At 50.2% G+C, this 23,592-nt stretch overlaps 2 protein-coding genes across 2 annotated transcripts; both read left to right on the top strand.

Annotated features, from left to right (window-relative positions):
- The first annotated feature begins 598 nt into the window (after positions 1-598).
- LOC141952471 (argininosuccinate lyase) lies at positions 599-8,677 on the top strand. Its single transcript, XM_074889904.1, has 17 exons — positions 599-627; positions 858-920; positions 2,266-2,460; positions 3,175-3,258; positions 3,583-3,639; positions 3,910-4,007; positions 4,495-4,572; positions 5,017-5,094; positions 5,239-5,291; positions 5,659-5,721; positions 5,913-6,027; positions 6,497-6,581; positions 6,756-6,815; positions 7,089-7,172; positions 7,370-7,450; positions 7,823-7,929; positions 8,435-8,677. Exons 2-17 carry the CDS (start codon positions 909-911, stop codon positions 8,583-8,585), a joined length of 1,401 nt encoding a protein of 466 aa, XP_074746005.1. The 5' UTR covers positions 599-627; positions 858-908; the 3' UTR covers positions 8,586-8,677.
- A 4,398-nt stretch (positions 8,678-13,075) lies between these two features.
- LOC141952451 (argininosuccinate lyase-like) lies at positions 13,076-22,560 on the top strand. Its single transcript, XM_074889867.1, has 17 exons — positions 13,076-13,131; positions 13,264-13,326; positions 15,359-15,553; positions 16,402-16,485; positions 16,810-16,866; positions 17,440-17,537; positions 18,184-18,261; positions 18,566-18,643; positions 19,076-19,128; positions 19,561-19,623; positions 19,839-19,953; positions 20,433-20,517; positions 20,692-20,751; positions 21,025-21,108; positions 21,378-21,458; positions 21,705-21,811; positions 22,317-22,560. Exons 2-17 carry the CDS (start codon positions 13,303-13,305, stop codon positions 22,465-22,467), a joined length of 1,413 nt encoding a protein of 470 aa, XP_074745968.1. The 5' UTR covers positions 13,076-13,131; positions 13,264-13,302; the 3' UTR covers positions 22,468-22,560.
- Positions 22,561-23,592: the final 1,032 nt, after the last annotated feature.

Below are 23,592 nucleotides of genomic sequence, written 5' to 3'. Positions count from 1 at the left end.
TGACCCCATGCTACTGGGGACAGCAGGGAAGCCCCAAAGCTGAAGGTGCAGCATCCTTACAGGTGAGGTGGAAAGTCTCATCCACACAGAAATGGGGAAAAACACCTAGCTCCCATCTATTTTATTCTGTGTGTTTGCTGGGGTGGCAATGGGGACAGAGCAACGATGATGATCCAGCCATCATATATCAATTACATTCATATCAAAGACTACTCATTAGAGGGGTATGACACGGAGTGAAGTGATTCCTTCTGTACAAGAATATCCCAGAAAAGGGGCTGCCTGTCCACACACAAGACCCTCTGGCACTGCAGGAGCACCAACACCTTCACTACCAGGCAACATGAAAGCATCTCTCCCAACCCTCCTCCTTGCAGCGACCCTACCTCCAAAGAAACTTCTCGCCCTGACTTGCTAATCATGCGCTGGTCGAGCAGGGGCTGGAGGCAGGAGAGGGGTGGGAAGAGCGAAGGGGGCTGAGGTGGGGGCCGGGAGCGGGGCCGGCCCCGGGGACACTCCGCCCCGCCGGGGCGGGACGAGCCGCCAGCCCCGCTCCGAGGCGTGTAAAAGCGGGACGGCGGGGCCGGGGAGCAGCGAGCGACCGGCCGGGGCTGCCCTACGGAGCAGGTGAGCGGGGCCGCGGCTCCCGGAGGGGCCGGGCGGGCAGCGGGGACCCCGGCGGGCAGCGGGGACCCCCGTCCTGCTCCGGGGCCGGCACCGGGGCCGGCGGTAGAGCCGAGCATCAACTCACCTCCCCTCACCTCCCCTCACCTCCCCTCACCTCCCCTCACCTCCCCTCACCTCCCCTCACCTCCCCTCACCTCCCCTCCCTCACCCCTCCCCTCGCTGTCCCACAGGTTGCACCAGTTGCCGGGATCGCGGCACCAACCAGCAAAACGTCGTCCGAAATGGCAGCCGAGGTGAGGATGAACTTTTGTTCTCCAGCGTGCTTGGGGTGCTCTGGTAGACACGAGCTTGTCTGCGCGATACCCCCAGCCCTGCAGCCTGCCCTGCTCCTTTGGGTGCTTCTCTCTAATATATTTGTTTTACCGGTGTTTAAATGAAGAAGGGGACAGCAAACCTATTTGCTGCAGTTATTTCTGCCAACCCAACTCTGATTTCGGTGAAAACTCACGGTAGCGGAGATAGATAACTCGAAGTTATACTTTGGTACCTCTTCCCCATCCGAACACTCGGCTCCCAGCACTGGCCTTTCACTCCCCATCCCCTCCACCACTCACCTCAGGGGACTGGTTTCCTAGTGAGAAGCTGCAAAACTTTGCTTTTTTCAACTCCTATTTCCCCGCCGAACTCCCTGCCGCTCCTCCTGACAAACCTGCTTCAAAAAGAGATCTCCAGCACCCACCCCGTGCCTACACCCTGAGCTCCGCAGGCTCTCCCCTGCTCTCCTCTCAGGCACCCTGGGTCACAGAGTCCCTGGGGAAAGGGCTGCTCGGGGCCCCGGCGCTGGCCACCGCCCGCTGTCCATGGTAGCCCGGAGAGCGGCCCGGTAGCCCCGCGCCGCGCTGATCCACAGACCTTCCGCGGGGTGGTTTGGGGTCGTGGGGTTTTCTTTCTTTTCTTTTTCCAGTGAATGTCTGTAATACTGAAAGGTACCCAGCCCTTCCTTTCTGGGGTCTGCACATTAACCAGTTTTATGCTAATTTTATGCCAAAGCTTGCAAGAACATCAGGGACTCCGGAGATGCTTCAAACGGTAAATTCATAGTCACAGGAGTGTTTTAGGGGATGTGGCTTGTGCTGGCTCACAGCTCTTTGTCAACCGAATATTTTCTTATAATCTCCCTAAAAGAATTGATTTTTTTAAAATTATTATTTCGAGTAACAGTAGATAGCTTTCACTATATCCCTGATTCCCTTTTTTTTCCTGTCAGGAGACTAACAAAGGGTTAGTAATCAGCAGCTGCCTTAAAAGACAGATCCATGCTGGTCTTGCACTAGATGCCCTGATATTCGTTTTCATAGACAGGATATAGTCTCTCCAGAGTAAAGTACCTGGAGGATTCCCAAGCCAGACCTGACACCACTAGGGCTAAATTCTAGTGACAATGACACTCCACCTCTTCAGCTACTTGACAAAGGTCTTAAAGTCCAGACATTTGCTGGTCAATGACACAGCAGTGAATAACCATTATTGAGTGTGTCCTCAGTTTTACTTGGATAAGGAGTGGGATGGACATTAACTGATTTTTTAGAGGATTTATTGGTCAGACTTTTGAACATGCCTCAACTTCATTACTTGCAGGGGGATAAAATGATGGGAGGAAGGTTTGTTGGAAGTACGGATCCAGTCATGGAGATGCTCAGCTCTTCCATTACCTATGATCAGAGACTGTCTGAAGTTGATATCCAGGGGAGCATGGCTTATGCCAAAGCCTTGGAGAAAGCCGGTATCCTATCTAAAGCTGAGCTGGAGAAGATCCTGAGTGGCCTGGAAAAGGTATTTATTTTCTTCATATCTGTCCTGTGTGCTGGAACAAATATCTACTTTTCTGACAGCATCTGCAGTAGCCTCCCTGAGTTGCCCTTGGAGACATTCTGGGCAGGGGATGGATGCTCAGATTGCATCCCGCTGAAGGCACCAAAGCCCAACAGTAGGATGTGAACCAGCTGACAAGCCCCCAGGGAGACCCGAAGCCCTGATGAGCACACTCTCAATCCTCATTACGGCAGCCCCAGGCCCTCGGCGAGGTGTGCTCGGTGTGACCTGCCTGCCCATCCTCTTCAGGCTGAACATTCACCAGGAATTGTTTCAGTATGAATTAGGAATATTCTTTTTCTGCTGGCACTTGGGATCCTTTTGAGTCTGGCTGCCCGAGTAAGTAGGAGGCAATGCATAGCATTGTATAGGGGTGAAGAGAAGTCAGCAGCTAAGCGCTTTTTTAAAATATCCATTGTTGTTGCTCACCCACCATGGACAATGGTGACTCTATACAATATTTGTATAGGAAGATCTTTGTGGACAATGCTAAAGCAATCACTGACATGTCAGCTCGCTCTTTCATTGCAATGCTTAAATCCTCCTATAGCCATAACTTCACACTTTGATTTCCACTGGGATGGCAGAAGTTGGTATTTGCTGGGGACACTTACAGCCCCCCCGCGCAGCAGGGTAACCGTGGTGGCTGACTCGTGTTTCTGCTGGTGTTTGTAGATCTCTGAGGAATGGTCTAAAGGAATCTTTGTGGTGACCCAAACTGATGAGGACATCCACACTGCCAACGAACGCAGACTAAAGGTCTGGATCCTCTCACCTCTTGTTCCCATTCCAGCTAGATCTGCCTGACGTTAAGTGCATGTGCCTCTGTCCCTCTCTGAAATTCCTCTGGACCTTGTGGCACTGAAACCCCAGATGCACAAACAAGTGTCTCCAAGACCCCTTTTGTGGAAGAGGCACTGTACAAGCATAGCTCCCAAACTTCTCCTTTTTCCCAGAGGAGATCCCATGGCTACTCACAGATTGCTTGAGCTGAGTCCCTCCCAGGCAGGGGGGAGGTCTGCTCATGTGGAATCTTCTGCTTAGAATATGAGATGCTGACAGAAATCCTCCTCTTGTCCTCAGGAGTTGATTGGAGACATAGCAGGAAAGCTGCACACTGGAAGAAGCAGGAATGATCAGGTATATACAGAGCTTTTTTTTTTCTCCTTTGTATTCCTCCCCAGCCTCACTTCAGGAGACCTCAGACCAGAATGGCTTTTGGCTCTCTTCCTGGACAGCAAGATATAGTGACATTACCACATCAAAATGACCAAATTATGAGAGGAAGATGTCCCTGCCCATCACAAAGATCAAAGAGGGGATAACACTGCCAAGCCTTTCTGGGGAACAGTATTTGGTCACTAAGTATGTCACATTCTGCTTTGTCTGACGGTGGCCAATCTCATACAGGTTGTGACCGACTTGAAGCTGTTCATGAAGAATTCCCTCTCTGTCATCTCCACTCACCTCCTGCAGCTCATTAAGACCCTGGTGGAACGTGCTGCCATGTAAGTCCTTTTCCATATCCATCGCCTTGGCCTTGCAGGGCCAAGAGACTTCTAGGTTTGCTCTTTGACTGGCACCACTCAGGGCAGCAGCAGGACCTTCTGTGGAGGACACTACAGACAGGGTGTGTGGTAGCACAGGGAAAGGCAACAGTCCCCCTTTCTCCACAGTTCACATCACAGAGGCCTTCCTCTTCCCCCCAGCGTGTCCTAGCAAAGGAGTTGAGGTGGGAGGTCCACACAAGACTTCAGAAGGCACCAAATCCATCTGAAGGAGTGGGGAACTTGAACATGTTTCATGTTGTTCTGTAGGAGAAAAGCTGAGCTGTGGTAACTCCCTGCCTAACTCTCCTCCTCACAAACCAGCTTCAGCACAACACAGGCTAAAGATGTTCTCTTTGTGACCTTGGCAGAAAACCCTGGGGTGTGCCTGCCACTGCCTTCTATCCTGACAGCTGCTGCTCACCTCTTTCTCTCCTTTCACATGCAGAGAAATTGATGTTATCTTGCCTGGCTACACCCACCTGCAGAAAGCTCAGCCCATCAGATGGAGCCAGTTCTTGCTCAGGTAACCACCTTTCACATTGGCTGCAGGAAGCCTTCTCCACCCTTGGGGCCCTGCTCAGCTGGAGCCTGGAAGTGCATCATCCTCTGAGGGGGCAGCTGGGAGTGGTGACAAACCAGAGCTAACCCTGCCAACTGGAACAGCAACTCCCCGTGTTCCTGTGGGGCTCTGACCAAGATGGCACCCAAGCACGGAGTGGACAGTGCAGGCTGACACCCTGTACGCTCCATCCTGTGGGCACAGTTACACCTTAACTAATGGGGTAACATGGAGAATCTTGTATGGCTTCTAGCTGTTCCACTTCAAAGAGCCTTAGTGCCTAGGCTCCATTTCAAGCCTCTTCTGTTTGAGAGGGCATCCCAGGCTCCAGGCATGGCAGCATACTTCCTGAGGAGGAACATGACATTTTCTGACTTCAGGTATTTCATCTCTCGTGTCCTTTCCTAGCCATGCTGTTGCTCTGACCCGTGATTCTGAGCGCTTGGGAGAGATAAAGAAGAGGATTAATGTCTTACCTTTGGGAAGGTAAGGTCTATTGTTTGTGTAATCATTGGGCCTTGATTTGCTCTGCAAAGTCTTCAGAGGTGCCTTTTCTGCTTCTTAGAGCTCAGTTTTGGTTGGAGTACACAGGATATCATGCATGACTTCTGTTTCTTTCTCCCCTGGCAGCGGTGCTCTGGCTGGCAACCCACTGGAAATTGATAGAGAGCTTCTGCGTAGTGGTAAATGTTTCCCTGTGACTGAGAGGCACAGGACTACTTGTAATACCTTGGAGGGAGGGAAGCATTGATACATGGCTCCCAATGGCACAGTAATGCACTGTCCTGGAGCCAAAGCCTTTCTTTTATAAGGCTTTTTATTGCAATGAGACAGGGAACGTGTATGAGGTTGCAGCAGGAAGAGCCACCTCTGCTGCACATTGGCTGCCTGGGGCTAATAACAAAGACCCCAGTCAGTGTAACACTTAAGCATGGTTGTTTTCCGGGACTACTCAAGGGCTCACAATCACATGCATGCTGGGGTAACCTGCTGCATTCAAGCTCCAGACATGCCAGGCCTGACCTACTCTGTCCATCACCTTCCTTGCAGAGCTGGACTTTGCCTCCATCAGCCTGAACAGCATGGATGCCGTTAGCGAGAGAGACTTTGTGGGTAAGCACAACCCAATCACATCTTCCCACCACTATTTTAGAAGCAGACTTCTGAGACCTTCCCAGCTGACCTCCTTTAAGGGGACTGAAATCCCTCACTAGGAAGTAATTCCAAAGCTCCAGTCAGAGCTCCCTGGGTTGTCAAGCAAACAAGCACCTTTTTCACCTCGTGATTTCCTGCCTTCTCTGCAGTGGAATTCCTCTCTGTTGCCACCCTGCTGATGATCCACCTTAGCAAGATGGCTGAAGATCTCATCATCTACAGTACCAGCGAGTTTGGCTTTCTGACACTCTCTGATACCTACTGGTAGGTTTCTGGTCTCTGGGGAATAATTTTCCTCAGCTATTCCCCCGTGAGAGAACGAGCCAGTGGTTGGGGTCTCCCTGCTGCACAAGGCTGACACAGCATGAAGATTTTGGCAGAAAGGCAGCCTTAGGGTGAATATTCCTCAGTAACAATCACTTATTTCTGATTCTGGTAACTCAACCAAGTCTGCATTCAGCAGACACTCCTCCCCAGCAGCTGCTGGCAGAGAGAACTTCCTCCTCTGCTGGGAATGCCTGCCAAAGCCCGCCCTTGACTAGCCAGGGTTGCAGTCCTGACAGATTTCCTGTCTCTCAGGGAGGCACAGCCACAGCCCCCCCTCTCTGAGGTCACAGCAGCGGTCCAAAAGCAACACATCAGTTTTGGAGGGCTGGCTCAGTCTGCTGCATGACCTGTGTCTGTGTGGACTGGGGTCTTGCTCACCGTTACACTCCACACACCTTTCTTCCAGCACTGGCAGCAGCCTGATGCCTCAGAAGAAGAATCCTGATAGCCTGGAGCTGATCCGCAGCAAAGCTGGACGAGTGTTTGGACGGGTGAGCCCGCAAAAGAAAGAAGCGGGATGGGGAAGCTGCTCCTACCGGGGCTGAAGAATATTCCTCCTTCTTGCCTCTGTGTAAAGCAGCGTGCCCAGCCCAGGCTCTTAACCTCTGCCAGGGCAGTGTGCTTCTCTTCCTGTAACTAACTGCCTCACCTGTTTCTCTCTGCAGCTGGCTGCTATTCTCATGGTTCTCAAGGGACTTCCAAGCACCTACAACAAGGATCTGCAGGTAAAACAGGTCTCAGTTTTCACACCATCCCTCTGAGCAGACACCGCCATCCTCTGCTCTTGAGCAGTCTTGGAACCACCTTGACCTGCACAGACCCTGCTTGTGTGCAGGATGCAGAGAAGGGGCTGAGGCACAGCGTGCTGCTGTTGACACCCCCACCGAACTAGGAGCCCCTGGATGATGCCTGCTCTGCTGGCTGGGCTGCTCAAGTCAGTGGCCTTTTGGGATGCATCAGGTTGTCTTACGGCAATTTCCATCCCTGTTCTAATGCAGGAGGACAAGGAGGCCGTCTTTGATGTTGTGGACACCCTGAATGCTGTGCTCCAGGTTGCCACTGGAGTGATTTCTACCCTCCAGGTAAGGCTTCAGCCTCTCACTGTTGAACATGGTTGGGGTGCACGTTCTGTGAGTAACACAAATAAAAGTTCTAGACTGGTCCTCAGATGAAGATTCTTCAGTGGCTCACCCATGCTTCTCATTATGACCCCCAATGTCAGCTAATGTGTCCCCAAGGTGGAGCTGATGATGTCTCCCTCTGACCCTCTTTTCTACAGATCAACAAGGAGAACATGGAGAAGGCACTGAGCCCTGAGATCCTGTCATCTGACCTGGCTCTCTACTTGGTTCATAAAGGAGTAAGTATCAGAAGGGAACTTGGAGCTGTGATTCCTCCGGATGCCAAATACTGCTCAGCGAGGGCCTGAGATGAGGCCTTCTGTTCTGTCCCCAGGTGACGGTCAGTCTGGGTCAAAATACATGAAAGCTGGAAACCCATTCTTTACATGTATCCCAAGTAGTGGAACTGCTACCGGGTGGACTTGATAGTAATTTACAGGTGGAGTTTTACCTCCTAACGCCTCCCCTCTTCACACCCCAGAAAACCCGGATTCAGATTTCATTGCCCTAAGTGAAAACAAGCCAACCAAAAAGACAGCACATCCATTTTTTCCTTTGAAAAACACCCCAGTTGCCTGGTCACTGACTGCGGCCTCTGCTTCTCACTGCAGATGCCATTCAGACAAGCCCACGTTGCCTCTGGGAAGGCCGTCCACCTCGCCGAGTCTAAAGGCGTCACCATCAATAATCTCAGCCTGGAGGACCTGAAGAGCATCAGGTTCGTATCACTATTATTGTGCCATCACTTCCCTCAACAGGCAGGTATCGGCCTCCCTTCGTATGGGGCTCCTTTTGGTGCCCCTCCCCAAAATGCCTGGGCCAGACAGCACCCCAAAATCCTCCTGGCCTGAATATCAATGCTGCTACTGCTGGGCCTGAAAGCACAAAGGGGGACAACATCACTACCATCAGCTCCAGCAGGGCCTGGGCACCAGCTCTTGGGAGAGACTGGAAGAAACTCACACCCTGACCTGGAGGCACCAGCCTTCCAGAGTGAGTTGGGCTCCAAACTTCCTCAAGTTTCCCTTGGAGCTGACTCTTTGGTTGGCCACAAGCAGCTACTGTCAGGCACCAGAAGTGCAGAAGCAGGGCTGTAGGAGGCTTTTCCCCTTGGAAAAAGGCTCCGTCTCCACTCCCTCCCCGTCTCTGCAGGCAGTGAGCATGTAAAACCAGCCAACAGCACCCAGCACTCTCACTGACACCTCCTCTCTTTGCCTCCCCAGCCCCCTGATAGGCAGCGACGTCTCCCAGGTCTTCAATGTTGTCAACAGCGTGGAGCAGTACACGGCCATGGGCGGTACCGCCAAGAGCAGCGTGACTGCCCAGATCGAGCAGCTCAGGGAGCTGCTGAAGAAGCTGAAGGAACAAGCCTAGAGTGTGGGGAGATATCCCGTGGATGCAGCGTTTTGTGCCTATCACACTAATCTGAAGTTAATAAACACTGGGGTGTATGTAGTTCACTGAAACTCCTGGTTTGTGTATTTCTTCATAGGGGCAAGATTGAGCTGGGCTTCCTCTGCCCTTGTGAGGCTTGAGGAAATGTTCACTGATGTGTGAAAGAACAGGGTCTTTCTCCTCACTGTCAGTGGAGCTGGGTTATGGGGTGTTCAAGCTCTTGGGGGTTGGTAGGTAGAGAGCAGCATGAGTGTCTTTGTTCAAGAGACCTGAAAAGGTGTCTCTTGGAGGGGAGGGTGTTGGACTAGGAAAGTGATCATCCCTTTGTACTCAGCACTGATGAAACCACAGCTCAAATACTCTGTTCAGTTTTGGGCCCCTCACTACAAGACAGACACTGAGGTGTTGGAGCATGTCCAAAGAAGAACAACGAAGCTGGTGCAGGGTCTGGAGCACACGTCTTGTGAGGAGCAGCTGAGGCAACTGGGGCTGTTTAGTCTGGAGAAAAGGAGGCTCAGGGATGTTGTTATCGCTCTCTACAACTACCTGAAAGGAGGTTATAGTGACGTGGGTGCTGGTCTATTCTCCCACATAACAAGTGCTAGGATGCGAGGAAACATCCTCAAATTGTGCCAGGTGAGGTTTAGATTGGATATTAGGAAAAATGTCTTCACCAAAAGGGTTATCAAGCATTGGAACAGGCTGCCCAGGGAAGTGGTTGAGTCACCATCCCTGGAGGCATTTAAAAGATGGGTAGATGTGGCACTTAGGGACATGGTTTAGCAGTGGACTTGGCAGTCTGGGTTAAGGGTTGGACTCAATGATCTTAAGGGTCTTTTCCAACCTAAATGATTCTGTGATTCTATGCAGCACAAGGCTGGATCTAGCAGCACCAGAGCAGACTACGCAATGTGCTGAGGGAGGCTTGTGGGTGTGCACAAAGTGCACCTAGTACTGCATCTGCAACACATGCCACATCTCCAGCTATCACTGCCCTCCTCCTCATAGGAGGACACTTGCCTGCCTGCCTTCTGGCAGAGGGGATTAAGTGGCCAAAAGAAGGCTCCTCACCCTCTGGCACTGGAACTTGCATAGTCTTAGGCAGAATTTGACCAGCAGGTCAACCCACAGGTCATCCCAGCCCATCATAGAACCACCTTTGGCTCTGGTTCCCTCCAAAGCACAGGGGCTGCACAGCTGCAGGTCAAGCTTTTTCCTCTTTGTGACCCAGGATAAGCTAGCGGGGCAGAATGCTTGAAAAGAGACTGGCATGGCTGGCTGCCTCTTACAAATCTTATACTGTCTTCCTTCTGTCCTTACAAATATATAATCAGAACAAAGACCAGGAAAAAGCCTTACTTGAGGAATGAGAACGCAGCAACCTTGTGTCTTTCATAGGGTGAAAATACTTAATTAAACAAATACTTGAAACATTATTCCCCACTACTGTTCTGCAGTGATTTCTGGGTGGAATGTGCCTGCTACTTGATTCAAAAGGTAGAGAAAGAACAGTTGTCTACAGGGAAGGTAGGGCGATTCTCCTTAAACCAGCTTGAACCTGGAACCCACAGCACAGTAGCGCTGGTTTTGTCATGGACACAATGTCATAGCTTCTAAAGCTGGCGTTTTGCTCAGCACCCTGCCCTCCACGCTGATGCAGCAACACGTTAGTGACTCGGTACTGCTCGACTTTGTAACGCACATAGGTAATGGCAGTAACACAAGTGTTGCCTCACCGTGTTTAGGTTAAGGGCTGCAGCACAGACCGTACAAACTACCATAAGCTAAATCTCCTGTCATTAAGGAAGTACCCCAGGAGACACAAAGCACTTTCACCCCACCTTTGTAGCATTTGTGCTTTAAGCATGTGGGAGAAGAACCAGCAACAGAAAACTTCCCTTTTTTCAACACTTCCCCCCACCCTCAGCCTGCCCTTATTCTGGCCCTAAACCTGATCTATTCTCCTGGCATTTAAAGAACAGCACGTTTCAACCACCAGTCCATAAATCACCTTTGTGTTTGCTCTGTTATTTGCTGCTGTGGAAATAACAGAAGTTTTGGCACTTGTGACTTGTCTCCAGATAGGTTAGCTGTGGCCAGAAAATCACTTATGCATACTTAGCTGATAGGGGAAAGGAGCAAGAGAGAGCTGACCCCAATACCCAACACCTACAGTCAGAAGAAGGGATACCTCCTCATCTCCACCTCACAGTTCTTTTTCCTCCCATAAGCTTTCTTGATCTGTGCCACTCCCCTTTTTTTCCCTATTTGTGTCTTCTAGCTCCTGCTCAGTACCTTCAGAGGCCTCAGCTGAATAGATTTTCTCTCGCTTCCAGCAGCAAATGTCTGGCATTGTTCCTTGTGGCCAATGTTGAGTGACACAGGGCTCTGCCAAACTGAAAGGAAAAGGAAAGTCTTAGGAGATTATCACATCTCAGTCTCCTACTTAAATGAGTACTTCATAATCACTGGCACTTCCCACCCACCCACCCTTTTCTTAAAATTGTGAAATAATTTAGATTGGGAGGGACCTGTGGAGGTCTCTGAAGCTCCACAGACATTACAGGAGTGCATGGTCCACAGTATCTTCAGACTTTCACCATCACCCTACTATGATTCATTGTGATTTGGGTTTTTAAAGCCCTGTCCCTTACCACGGGAAGATCTGTATAGACAGAAGAATCAGTGTCTTGGACACTACTCTGGATTTGGTCTTAAATCCCTGCTCCATTACAGACCGACCACAGGAAGGGACTTAAGCTAAGAATTCATTCAGGCTGATCATGAACTACTGAAACTCTCAGCAGATGGCTATGTAACTCTGATCTGACACCCAAGCTGATAACAAACCTACAAAAGGGCTCTTGAAACATGACAAAAAGTAGCAAACTCTTCTCTGGGTACCCCCAAGGAAAAGATCTCTAACCTCCTTTTACACCCTGGAAAAATCCTGCTGAATATTTTGTCTCCTAAATAAATTGCTGTGCCTGGTCTTTTTATCCCCTAGCTCTCTATTGAAGAAGCTGAGCTAATAACATTTCTCTGCCACCACAAGAGAGTTGTGAGAACAGATGCACTGCATGACAGCAACGTCCCCTGCAGGCACCATGGATGAATTTGAGACAGCAATATCCAAACGTGTCCATCTAGACTGGACTCCTCTTTGCCAGGGGCAACACAAACCAACTTCATTGTGATTCTTCAACCATTTCTACTCCTCACGTTACAGAGAGATGCACATACAGACAAATGGAAAAAATTACAAAAAGGCCTGGAACTAATGGAACAGAAACGGGAGCTTTCACTAGTATATTTAACCATGTAACTGTTTAAATACAGGTAATATTTAGAAATCAAAGCTGTCATGCTGTCATCAAAGCTGTCATCAAAGCACATACATAGGGTTAATGATGTGAAAACACAAATAGCAAAGTAGATACAGGGCAACTCTGAATGTGCCACAGAGATCCCATCTTCCTTTTTCTAGCCCTGTGGGTCACAACTGGTCTCTGAGGGAGACCAATCTCTGAATGGTTGTGCATGTTCCACATGGCCAGTCTTGAGCCTGTATCACAAACACCATGAGGTAAAGCCTCTCCCTGTATATGATTCATCCTGGATGTAAATCTAGTGCTTACTCTTTTCCCAAATCCTCAGCAACCTCCTGTCAAAGCCCAGAATAAGGACATTCATAAAAGATTAACATGACAAGAGAAGCATTAAAAATGAGGGACTTCAGAAGAGGAAGGAACCCAGCAACAGAATGGTTCAAAGAGTGTAGACAGCATGATGCTCTGTGCATCTGCAAGCCTGGAAGTCTGAAAGGGAACAGAGACATCACCCCAGAAAAAAATTATCATATGGGGAAATGTTTGAGAAGCAGTAAATTAATAGCTGGCTGTGAATCCAGATACCGAGTTTGAGCCTTGTTCTGGGCTGATACTGAAGGCAGCACACTGGAAACTCCAGCTGCAAAAGGTACTTTGCTCTTTCAGGCTGGGTAGCCAGCGGCTGCCTGATGCTAGCCATGTCACTCGCCCGGTGTCCTCTCTGCTACAGAACACAGCACGCCCTAATCCTGCGATCCCATTGTGCCCTGGACTTCATCTTCAACTCAGAAAGGGGATGAATAGTAGGACAGAGAAGAATATAGGAAAGACAGCTGGACTAGGTCCCTTCCTACCTGAATTATCCTACGGTCCTGTGACAACAGGGCTGGTTAAAGGGCAGAAAAAGCCGAAAGGGAACAAGAAAACTGGGATGCACTTTCCGCACTCCCTCAAGAGCCTCCGACAGCACACCGAGAAAAACCCACGCCGGAGTAGCACCCTCCCTCCGGCAAAGCAGAAACCCCCAGTGCCGCGGGGCGGGGCGAGGCGGAGGGGCCCGGGAGCGGGGCCGGCCCCGGGGACACTCCGCCCCGCCGGGGCGGGACGAGCCGCCAGCCCCGCTCCGAGGCGTGTAAAAGCGGGACGGCGGGGCCGGGGAGCAGCGAGCGACCGGCCGGGGCTGCCCTACGGAGCAGGTGAGCGGGGCCGCGGCTCCCGGAGGGGCCGGGCGGGCAGCGGGGACCCCGGCGGGCAGCGGGGACCCCCGTCCTGCTCCGGGGCCGGCGGCAGAGCTGAGCATCAACCCTCCTCCCCTCGCTGTCCCACAGGTTGCACCAGTTGCCGGGATCGCGGCACCAACCAGCAAGATGTCGTCCGAAATGGCAGCCGAGGTGAGGATGAACTTTGTTTCTCCGGCGGGTGGTCTCGGGGTGCTCTGGCAGACGCCAGCTCAGCTAAGTTAAACTTTAAGCCCCGGCTGAGCAGCCTGCCGTTGCCTTCAGGTTCTTCCCTCTACCTGGAAGAGACTAATAATCGATGCGGTTCATTCCTCATGACTTGTGTTTAGGCAGGAGACACTTTACAGCAGCTTGTGTAAACACTTCTCCATACAAAAGCTGCATTTTCAGTTTCTGAGGTGAGACGTGACTAGTCATCTTAGTGAGTCACGCTTTCTGCCTTCCAAATGGCTACTACAGCCCTGGCCTCTGCTCTGGGCTACAGACGAGCGTCCATCAGCTGCCAGACTGTACTAGCCACTTCTCCAACCAGAGTCCTGGAGTCAGCTAAAGTTAATCTTTCAGTTTTGATTTCCTGGTTGCAAATGGACGTGTTGCAGTGTTTCTGCTGACCTACTTTGATGGAAACCCATAATACTGAAGTTATACCTAGATATACCTGTTCCCCATTCGAGCGCTTAGCCTCTGGTACTGGCCTCTAATTTAGCATCCCCTATGCCATGCTCCTGTGGGGACCAGATACACGCTGAGGACCTCTAATGCTTTTCTTTTTCAGTTCTGATTCCCACTTCTGCCTTCCCTCAGCTTTCTGACAAAGCTGCCTAAAAGATCTCAAAAAGCACATGCTTATACTCTTACATCTGTAAGCTCCCTCCTGCTGTCCTCTCGGGCACGTTGTTTCAGCAGGGATCGGCAGAGCTGTGGAGACGGTCACTAGGCAAAAAATTTCTAAGGTTACTCAACAGTGCTTTGTGTGACTGATAAAGCCCTGGCACAGATTAGCTGGCAACTGTCCTGTCAGCTTCCTGCTGTCCATGGTAGTTACGGTGTACAGCATCAGAAGAGACTTGATACGGGTGTGTTAAAAAATTAGTAATTATTATCTGCTCTGCAATAGCAGTTGTATTTAGGTTCTTCCTTGAAATGTCCTCAGATTTCTTTTTTGTGCCTGCTAGCACTGGGGAGTTGCTTTTGAAATCTTGGATAAGTTGTAAGGTCTCTGCACAAGTAAAATTCCTACCCATTTCAGTGCAAGTTTGCCAGAGTTAGGGCTTCAGGGGATGTCCTGCCTGTGGTCAAGTGACATACATGGCTCTTAGCAACTTCCTGGATTCACTACCTGAATCACTGGTGAAAAAGGTTTACATGCACCCTGCTGTGAAGCATAGCTGGAATTGTGTACCTGTCTTTGGTCGCCCAGTGAAGTAGTTATGTCCATGACACATTCCAGTGTGTGAGGTCACTATATGAGTCTTAGTTTGGGTGGAAAAACAATTTTTGTTTCCATGTGTCTTAAAACCTTTTTGTTGATTTATTTTTCTGAACATTCCTGATGTTGAAAGGTACCCAGACCTCCCTTTCTGCAGACTCTACCTTAACCAGTTTTAGGCTAATTTTATGCTAAAGCTTTCAAGCACATCATGGACTCTGGAGATGCTTCAAACAGTAACTTCAAACACTTCATAAGGTGGCTTGTGCTGGCCCACAGCTCTTTGTCAGTCAAAGAAAAATCTCTCTGTTAGCAGCACAAAAAGGACTTAGAGGATACCAGCTTTTGTTATATTCCTCGCTGACTGCTTTACTTTTTTTCCCCCTTTAAAAGGCTGTCAAAGGGTTGTTGACCTGCAGCTGCCTCAAAAGAGAAATCCATGCTGGTCTTGCACCATATGCCCTAAAATTAATTTCAAGGCCTCCCTGCAGAGGTAAAATATCTTGGAGGATTCCTGAGCCAGACCTCACAGCTCAAGGGCTAAACACAAGTGACAGTGATATGTTCTCCACCTCTTCAGCTACTTGCCAAAGATCTTAAAGCCCAGGGGCTTTTCTGGTTATTGCTACCTCACTGAAGGGACACAGCGAGCATGGCCTCTATACTGGATAAACAGATCATTGGAAGTTACATAGTGCCTAGGAACTTAACTGAAGTTATTAGGCCTCTTTTAATTTGCTTCTTCCTCTGTTTCAGGGAGATAAACTTTGGGGAGGAAGATTCAGTGGAAGTACAGATCCAGTTATGGAGATGCTCAATGCTTCCATTACCTATGATCAGAGACTGTCTGAAGTTGATATCCAGGGGAGCATGGCTTATGCCAAAGCCTTGGAGAAGGCTGGAATCCTATCTAAAGCTGAGCTGGAGAAGATCCTGAGTGGCCTGGAAAAGGTATTTATTTTCTTCACAAACTGTCATGTGTGCTGGAATAAATGGCTCCTTATCAGACAGCATCTGTAGTAGCCTCCCTGAGTTGCTGTTCTAAAACACATCTTTAAATGTGCTTATTTCCTATTCCTTAGAGCTAGGCATGTGCTGAAGTGCTTTCCTGAAACAGAATGCTGTTCTAAGCCATATACATGACAGGCCCGTGCATATTGCCTTCTGTATGCTTGGAGACATCCTGGGCAGGGGATGGATGCTCAGATTGCATCCCACTGAAGGCACCAAAGCCCAACAGTAGGATGTGAACCAGCTGACAAGCCCCCAGGGAGACCCGAAGCCCTGATGAGCACACTCTCAATCCTCATTACGGCAGCCCCAGGCCCTCGGCGAGGTGTGCTCGGTGTGACCTGCCTGCCCATCCTCTTCAGGCTGAACATTCACCAGGAATTGTTTCAGTATGAATTAGGAATATTCTTTTTCTGCTGGCACTTGGGATCCTTTTGAGTCTGGCTGCCTGAGTAAGTAGGAGGCAATGCATAGCATTGTATAGGGGTGAAGAGAAGTCAGCAGCTAAGCGCTTTTTTAAAATATCCATTGTTGTTGCTCACCCACCATGGACAATGGTGACTCTATACAATATTTGTATAGGAAGATCTTTGTGGACAATGCTAAAGCAATCACTGACATGTCAGCTCGCTCTTTCATTGCAATGCTTAAATCCTCCTATAGCCATAACTTCACACTTTGATTTCCACTGGGATGGCAGAAGTTGGTATTTGCTGGGGACACTTACAGCCCCCCCGCGCAGCAGGGTAACCGTGGTGGCTGACTCGTGTTTCTGCTGGTGTTTGTAGATCTCTGAGGAATGGTCTAAAGGAATCTTTGTCGTGGCTCAAACTGATGAGGACATCCACACTGCCAACGAACGCAGACTAAAGGTCTGGATCCTCTCACCTCTTGTTCCCACTCCAGCTAGATCTGCCTGACATTAAGTGCATGTGCCTCTGTCCCTCTCTGAAATTCCTCTGGACCTTGTGGCACTGAAACCCCAGGTGCACAAACAAGTGTCTCCAAGACCCCTTTTGTGGAAGAGGCACTGTACAAGCATAGCTCCCAAACTTCTCCTTTTTCCCAGAGGAGATCCCATGGCTACTCACAGATTGCTTGAGCTGAGTCCCTCCCAGGCAGGGGGGAGGTCTGCTCATGTGGAATCTTCTGCTTAGAATATGAGATGCTGACAGAAATCCTCCTCTTGTCTTTAGCAGCTGATTGGAGACCTAGCGGGAAAGCTGCACACTGGAAGAAGCAGGAATGATCAGGTATGTACAGAACTGGTTGTTTTTCTTTCTTCTGTATTCATCCTCCATCTCAGTTCCTTAATCAAATTTCTTTATGCCATCTTTCACGTACCATGACACTCTCCAGCATGAAGTCCCTAGGGCTTTAAACTAGTGATGCTGCAGTGTCTCATCTGCACAGGGGAATAGGCTCCACAGGACTGGTTCCTGGCGGTAAAAGGCCAAACTTCCATTGACATTGCATTGAAAGTCTACTGAAACCATGACTTTACTGGCTGGGTGCCATGCATCTTTCAGGATCAGTCCTTCTAATGATGATCGACTTGTGTCGGTTGGGAATTTTCTGATCCAAAGTTGACAAAATCTGAGAAGTCCACTGAAAACAATGGGCTTTGGTTCTGTTCATGGAAATCAAGATACAGCAGCTTTCACAAATCAGTGACTAGGGTAAGGGACATCTGGTAAGAGGAAGATGTCCCTGCCCATCACAAAGATCAAAGAGGGGATAACACTGCCAAGCCTTTCTCAGGAACAGTATTTGGTCACTAAGTATGTCACATTCTGCTTTGTCTGACGGTGGCCAATCTCATACAGGTTGTGACCGACTTGAAGCTGTTCATGAAGAATTCCCTCTCTGTCATCTCCACTCACCTCCTGCAGCTCATTAAGACCCTGGTGGAACGTGCTGCCATGTAAGTCCTTTTCCATATCCATCGCCTTGGCCTTGCAGGGCCAAGAGACTTCTAGGTTTGCTCTTTGACTGGCACCACTCAGGGCAGCAGCAGGACCTTCTGTGGAGGACACTACAGACAGGGTGTGTGGTAGCACAGGGAAAGGCAACAGTCCCCCTTTCTCCACAGTTCACATCACAGAGGCCTTCCTCTCCCCCCAGCGTGTCCTAGCAAAGGAGTTGAGGTGGGAGGTCCACACAAGACTTCAGAAGGCACCAAATCCATCTGAAGGAGTGGGGAACTTGAACATGTTTCAAGTTGTTCTGTAGGAGAAAAGCTGAGCTGTGGTAACTCCCTGCCTAACTCTCCTCACAAACCACACTCCAAACTGGTGGTGGACTGGGGAATCTGCCTACCACAGAGGGATTACCATGTCAGGCAATTTTCCAGGGCAGCCTAGGGCAGACACACCACACTTGAAGATCAGGAGATGTGAATCCAGCTTAGGTTGAAAGGTGAAGAGGTGAGGAAGAGACAGACCAGCTTCAGCACAACACAGGCTAAAGATGTTCTCTTTGTGACCTTGGCAGAAAACCCTGGGGTGTGCCTGCCACTGCCTTCTATCCTGACAGCTGCTGCTCACCTCTTTCTCTCCTTTCACATGCAGAGAAATTGATGTTATCTTGCCTGGCTACACCCACCTGCAGAAAGCTCAGCCCATCAGATGGAGCCAGTTCTTGCTCAGGTAACCACCTTTCACATTGGCTGCAGGAAGCCTTCTCCACCCTTGGGGCCCTGCTCAGCTGGAGCCTGGAAGTGCATCATCCTCTGAGGGGGCAGCTGGGGGTGGTGACAAACCAGAGCTAACCCTGCCAACTGGAACAGCAACTCCCCGTGTTCCTGTGGGGCTCTGACCAAGATGGCACCCAAGCACGGAGTGGGCAGTGCAGGCTGACACCCTGTACGCTCCATCCTTTGGCCACTCCTACCTCTTGGGTCGTGTGACATTTTCTGACTTCAGGTATTTCATCTCTCGTGTCCTTTCCTAGCCATGCTGTTGCTCTGACCCGTGATTCTGAGCGCCTGGGAGAGGTGAAGAGGAGGATCAACGTCTTACCTTTGGGAAGGTAAAGTTTACTTTCTGTGTAATCCTTGGGCTTCACATTGCTCTGCAAAATGGCCAAGAGCCAGATCTTTACATCCCCTGAACCACTGGCATTTGTATACCATATGCACTGCAGAGCTGCAAGGGCACAGGACTTGCTTCTCTCACTAAAGAGAAGAGTTCCAAGGAAAGATTCTCACCACAGAGATACTGTGCTCCTCCCTCCTTGAAATTAAGAGCTACACGACATTCATCAAGCAAATCCTCTTGTTTGGAAGAGCACTGATTTACTCCAGAGTTCGCTTTGCTGAGCCTCAGGCCACACTGTGTGATGCCAAAATGAACTGGGGGAGGGAAATCTTTAGAGAGGTGTCATCACTGCATGCTGGAGCTCAGTTTTGGTTGGAGTACACAGGATATCATGCATGACTTCTGTTTCTTTCTCCCCTGGCAGCGGTGCTCTGGCTGGCAACCCACTGGAAATTGATAGAGAGCTTCTGCGTAGTGGTAAATGTCTCCCTGTGACTGAGAGGCACAGGACTACTCATAACATATGGGAGTTGGGGACGCATTGACACATTATCCTGATTTTATTTTGGATGTGTTACTGCAACTTAAATGGGGGTGGAGGGTAATAAATAAATAAAAAAAAATATGATCTGATGCTCGGTGACACAGGTGGGGGCAGCTCCTAATGACTCGGTAAGCCAGAAAGCTTTTTGCTGCAGTGAGACAGCAGGTGCCTATAAGGTGGCAGCACAAACAGAACCACCTTTGCTGCACACTGGCTGCCTCAGCTAATAATAAAGATCCTGCAAAGCATGTTTGTTTTCCTGGGAAAACAAGGGCTCACAATCACATGCATGCTGGGGTAACCTGCTGCATTCAAGCTCCAGACATGTCAGGCCTGACCTACTCTGTCCATCACCTTCCTTGCAGAGCTGGACTTTGCCTCCATCAGCCTGAACAGCATGGATGCCGTTAGCGAGAGAGACTTTGTGGGTAAGCACAACCCAATCACATCTTCCCACCGCTATTTTAGAAGCAGACTTCTGAGACCTTCCCAGCTGACCTCCTTTAAGGGGGCTGAAATCCCTCACTAGGAAGTAATTATATAGAATCTGGTTTTAATGATGTTTAAACTCCAGTCAGAGCTCCCTGGGTTGTCAAGCAAACAAGCACCTTTTTCACCTCGTGATTTCCTGCCTTCTCTGCAGTGGAATTCCTCTCTGTTGCCACCCTGCTGATGATCCACCTTAGCAAGATGGCTGAAGATCTCATCATCTACAGTACCAGCGAGTTTGGCTTTCTGACACTCTCTGATGCTTTTAGGTTGGTGTCTGGGCAGTGAACCCATCCCTCAGCCTCTCCTCCTCAGCTATCCCCTCCTGAGAGAACGAGCCAGTGGTTGGGGTCTCCCTGCTGCACAAGGCTGACACAGCATGAAGATTTTGGCAGAAAGGCAGCCTTAGGGTGAATATTCCTCAGTAACAATCACTTATTTCTGATTCTGGTAACTCAACCAAGTCTGCATTCAGCAGACACTCCTCCCCAGCAGCTGCTGGCAGAGAGAACTTCCTCCTCTGCTGGGAATGCCTGCCAAAGCCCGCCCTTGACTAGCCAGGGTTGCAGTCCTGACAGATTTCCTGTCTCTCAGGGAGGCACAGCCACAGCCCCCCCTCTCTGAGGTCACAGCAGCGGTCCAAAAGCAACACATCAGTTTTGGAGGGCTGGCTCAGTCTGCTGCATGACCTGTGTCTGTGTGGACTGGGGTCTTGCTCACCGTTACACTCCACACACCTTTCTTCCAGCACTGGCAGCAGCCTGATGCCTCAGAAGAAGAATCCTGATAGCCTGGAGCTGATCCGCAGCAAAGCTGGACGAGTGTTTGGACGGGTGAGCCCGCAAAAGAAAGAAGCGGGATGGGGAAGCTGCTCCTACCGGGGCTGAAGAATATTCCTCCTTCTTGCCTCTGTGTAAAGCAGCGTGCCCAGCCCAGGCTCTTAACCTCTGCCAGGGCAGTGTGCTTCTCTTCCTGTAACTAACTGCCTCACCTGTTTCTCTCTGCAGCTGGCTGCTATTCTCATGGTTCTCAAGGGACTTCCAAGCACCTACAACAAGGATCTGCAGGTAAAACAGGTCTCAGTTTTCACACCATCCCTCTGAGCAGACACCGCCATCCTCTGCTCTTGAGCAGTCTTGGAACCACCTTGACCTGCACAGACCCTGCTTGTGTGCAGGATGCAGAGAAGGGGCTGAGGCACAGCGTGCTGCCGTTGACACCTCAGCCGAAGCAGGAGGCCCTGGATGATGCCTGCTCTGCTGGCTGGGCTGCTCAAGTCGGTGGCCTTTTGGGATGCATCAGGTTGTCTTACGGCAATTTCCATCCCTGTTCTAATGCAGGAGGACAAGGAGGCCGTCTTTGATGTTGTGGACACCCTGAATGCTGTGCTCCAGGTTGCCACTGGAGTGATTTCTACCCTCCAGGTAAGGCTTTAGCCTCTCACTGTTGAACGTGGTTGGGGTGCACATTCTGTGAGTAACACAGGTAAAAGATCTCTAGACTGGTCCTCAGATGAAGACTCTTCAGTGGCTCACCCATGCTTCTCATTATGGCCCCCAATGCGCGCTGTTCAGGGTGTCAGAGTGTCCTTTTAGAGGCAGTTCCCTTCCAGATGAAGCCCCTCACTGTGACCACTAACATGTCCCCAAGGAGAAGCTGATGATAACGTCTCCCCCTGACCCTCCTTCTGCAGATCAACAAGGAGAACATGGAGAAGGCACTGAGCCCTGAGATGCTGTCTACTGACCTGGCTCTCTACTTGGTTCGTAAAGGAGTAAGTATCAGAGGGACATTTGGAGCTGTGATTCCTTTGGATGCAGAATACTGCTCAGCGAGGGCCTGAGATGAGGCCTTCTGTTCTGTCCCCAGGTGATGATCAGTCTGGGTCAACAAACCTGGATACACATGACATTGCCCTAAGTGAAAACAAGCCAACCAAAAAGACAGCACATCCATTTTTTCCTTTGAAAAACACCCCAGTTGCCTGGTCACTGACTGCGGCCTCTGCTTCTCACTGCAGATGCCATTCAGACAAGCCCACGTTGCCTCTGGGAAGGCCGTCCACCTCGCCGAGTCTAAAGGCGTCACCATCAATAATCTCAGCCTGGAGGACCTGAAGAGCATCAGGTTCGTATCACTATTATTGTGCCATCACTTCCCGCAACAGGCAGGTATCGGCCTCCCTTCGTATGGGGCTCCTTTTGGTGCCCCTCCCCAAAATGCCTGGGCCAGACAGCACCCCAAAATCCTCCTGGCCTGAATATCAATGCTGCTACTGCTGGGCCTGAAAGCACAAAGGGGGACAACATCACTACCATCAGCTCCAGCAGGGCCTGGGCACCAGCTCTTGGGAGAGACTGGAAGAAACTCACACCCTGACCTGGAGGCACCAGCCTTCCGGAGTGAGTTGGGCTCCAAACTTCCTCAAGTTTCCCTTGGAGCTGACTCTTTGGTTGGCCACAAGCAGCTACTGTCAGGCACCAGAAGTGCAGAAGCAGGGCTGCAGGAGGCTTTTCCCCTTGGAAAAAGGCTCCGTCTCCACTCCCTCCCCGTCTCTGCAGGCAGTGAGCATGTAAAACCAGCCAACAGCACCCAGCACTCTCACTGACACCTCCTCTCTTTGCCTCCCCAGCCCCCTGATCGGCAGCGACGTCTCCCAGGTCTTCAATGTTGTCAACAGCGTGGAGCAGTACACGGCCATGGGCGGTACCGCCAAGAGCAGCGTGACTGCCCAGATTGAGCAGCTCAGGGAGCTGCTGAAGAGGCTGAAGGAACAAGCCTAGAAAGGAGGGGGGATAGCCCATGGATGCAACACTGCATGCCTATCACACTAATCTGAAGTTAATAAACACTGGGGTGTATGTAGTTCACTGAAACTCCTGGTTTGTGTATTTCTTCATAGGGGCAAGATTGAGCTGGGCTTCGTCAGCCCTTGTGATGCGATGTCAAGTGGTAGGGGCCTAGCAGTTAGAGAGCAGCACGTGTGTCAGTGCATGTGCTGATGGAGGCTTGTGTGTGTCCACAGAGAGACACCCCGTGTAACACACACCACATCCCCGCTCCCACTACCCTTCTCCTAGGCCTATGTTTCCCTGCCTGTCCTCTGACAGGAAAAAAAGTCTCCTCTCCACCTGGCACTAGAACTTGCATAGCTTTAGGCAGGACTTGGCCTGCAGGTCAACCCACAGGTCATCCCCACCCATCACAAAACCACCTTTGTCTCTGGTTTATGGTGAAGCACAGGGTTGCATGTCCCAGGTCGAGCTCTTTCCTCTGTGTGACAGATGCTCTGATTTGTCTCCAAGCTAGCTGGGACAGAGTACTTTAAAAAAAATAATCCCTCTCATTGTATTGCTGTTGCCTCTTACAAAAATCGTGTACAATCTTCCCTTCTGTCCTTATAGACGTAAAATCAGAACAAAGAGCAAGAAGAATCTTACTTGAGCAATGAAGTATCAGGAACTTCATCTTTCTCTGGTTTAGTACATTTGTCTCAGCTTCCAGCTCAGTTAGCTGGGGCAGGGAAATCAATTATGTATGCTTAATGGAGGTGGAGATGTGACAGCAACAGCATGCACCAACAGATGCAGAAGAAAGTATTATCTCCTCCTCCCCAGTTCATGGTTCTTTTTTCTCCTCACATAAGCTTTTTTCCTATTTTCTCATTCCTGTCAGTACCTTCACATGGCTCAGCTGACCAGACTTTCACTGTTCAGCATCTTGGGGCTCAGTGCTGTGTAACGTGGAGGCCTGCTGACTGAAAAGAGAAGGTGGTTTTAGCAGATTGTCACGTCTCAATCTCTCACTGAAATAAACAGTTCATAGTCACTGGGACTCTCCATTTGACCATCGACCTTTCTGGTGTGTGTCACCAAGCCTTTCACTGATCTGCAACGAACTAAGCTGTT

The sequence above is a fragment of the Strix uralensis genome, chromosome 20 (assembly GCF_047716275.1).
Source record: "Strix uralensis isolate ZFMK-TIS-50842 chromosome 20, bStrUra1, whole genome shotgun sequence".
NCBI classification, from domain to species: domain Eukaryota; kingdom Metazoa; phylum Chordata; class Aves; order Strigiformes; family Strigidae; genus Strix; species Strix uralensis.
Note: the sequence above shows the minus strand (reverse complement) of the source record. Positions and strands in the feature narration are given on the sequence as shown.

What these genes read in the sequence shown, in the direction of transcription:
- LOC141952471 (XM_074889904.1), top strand. An exon ending in GAGTGATTTCTACCCTCCAG is followed by an intron (nt 7,173 to 7,369) that starts GTAAGGCTTCAG and finishes TCTTTTCTACAG; the next exon opens with ATCAACAAGGAGAACATGGA. An exon ending in GAGGACCTGAAGAGCATCAG is followed by an intron (nt 7,930 to 8,434) that starts GTTCGTATCACT and finishes TTGCCTCCCCAG; the next exon opens with CCCCCTGATAGGCAGCGACG.
- LOC141952451 (XM_074889867.1), top strand. Translation starts at nt 13,303, where the DNA reads ATGTCGTCCGAAATGGCAGCCGAG. An exon ending in CTGGTGGAACGTGCTGCCAT is followed by an intron (nt 17,538 to 18,183) that starts GTAAGTCCTTTT and finishes TTTCACATGCAG; the next exon opens with AGAAATTGATGTTATCTTGC. An exon ending in TAGCGAGAGAGACTTTGTGG is followed by an intron (nt 19,624 to 19,838) that starts GTAAGCACAACC and finishes CCTTCTCTGCAG; the next exon opens with TGGAATTCCTCTCTGTTGCC.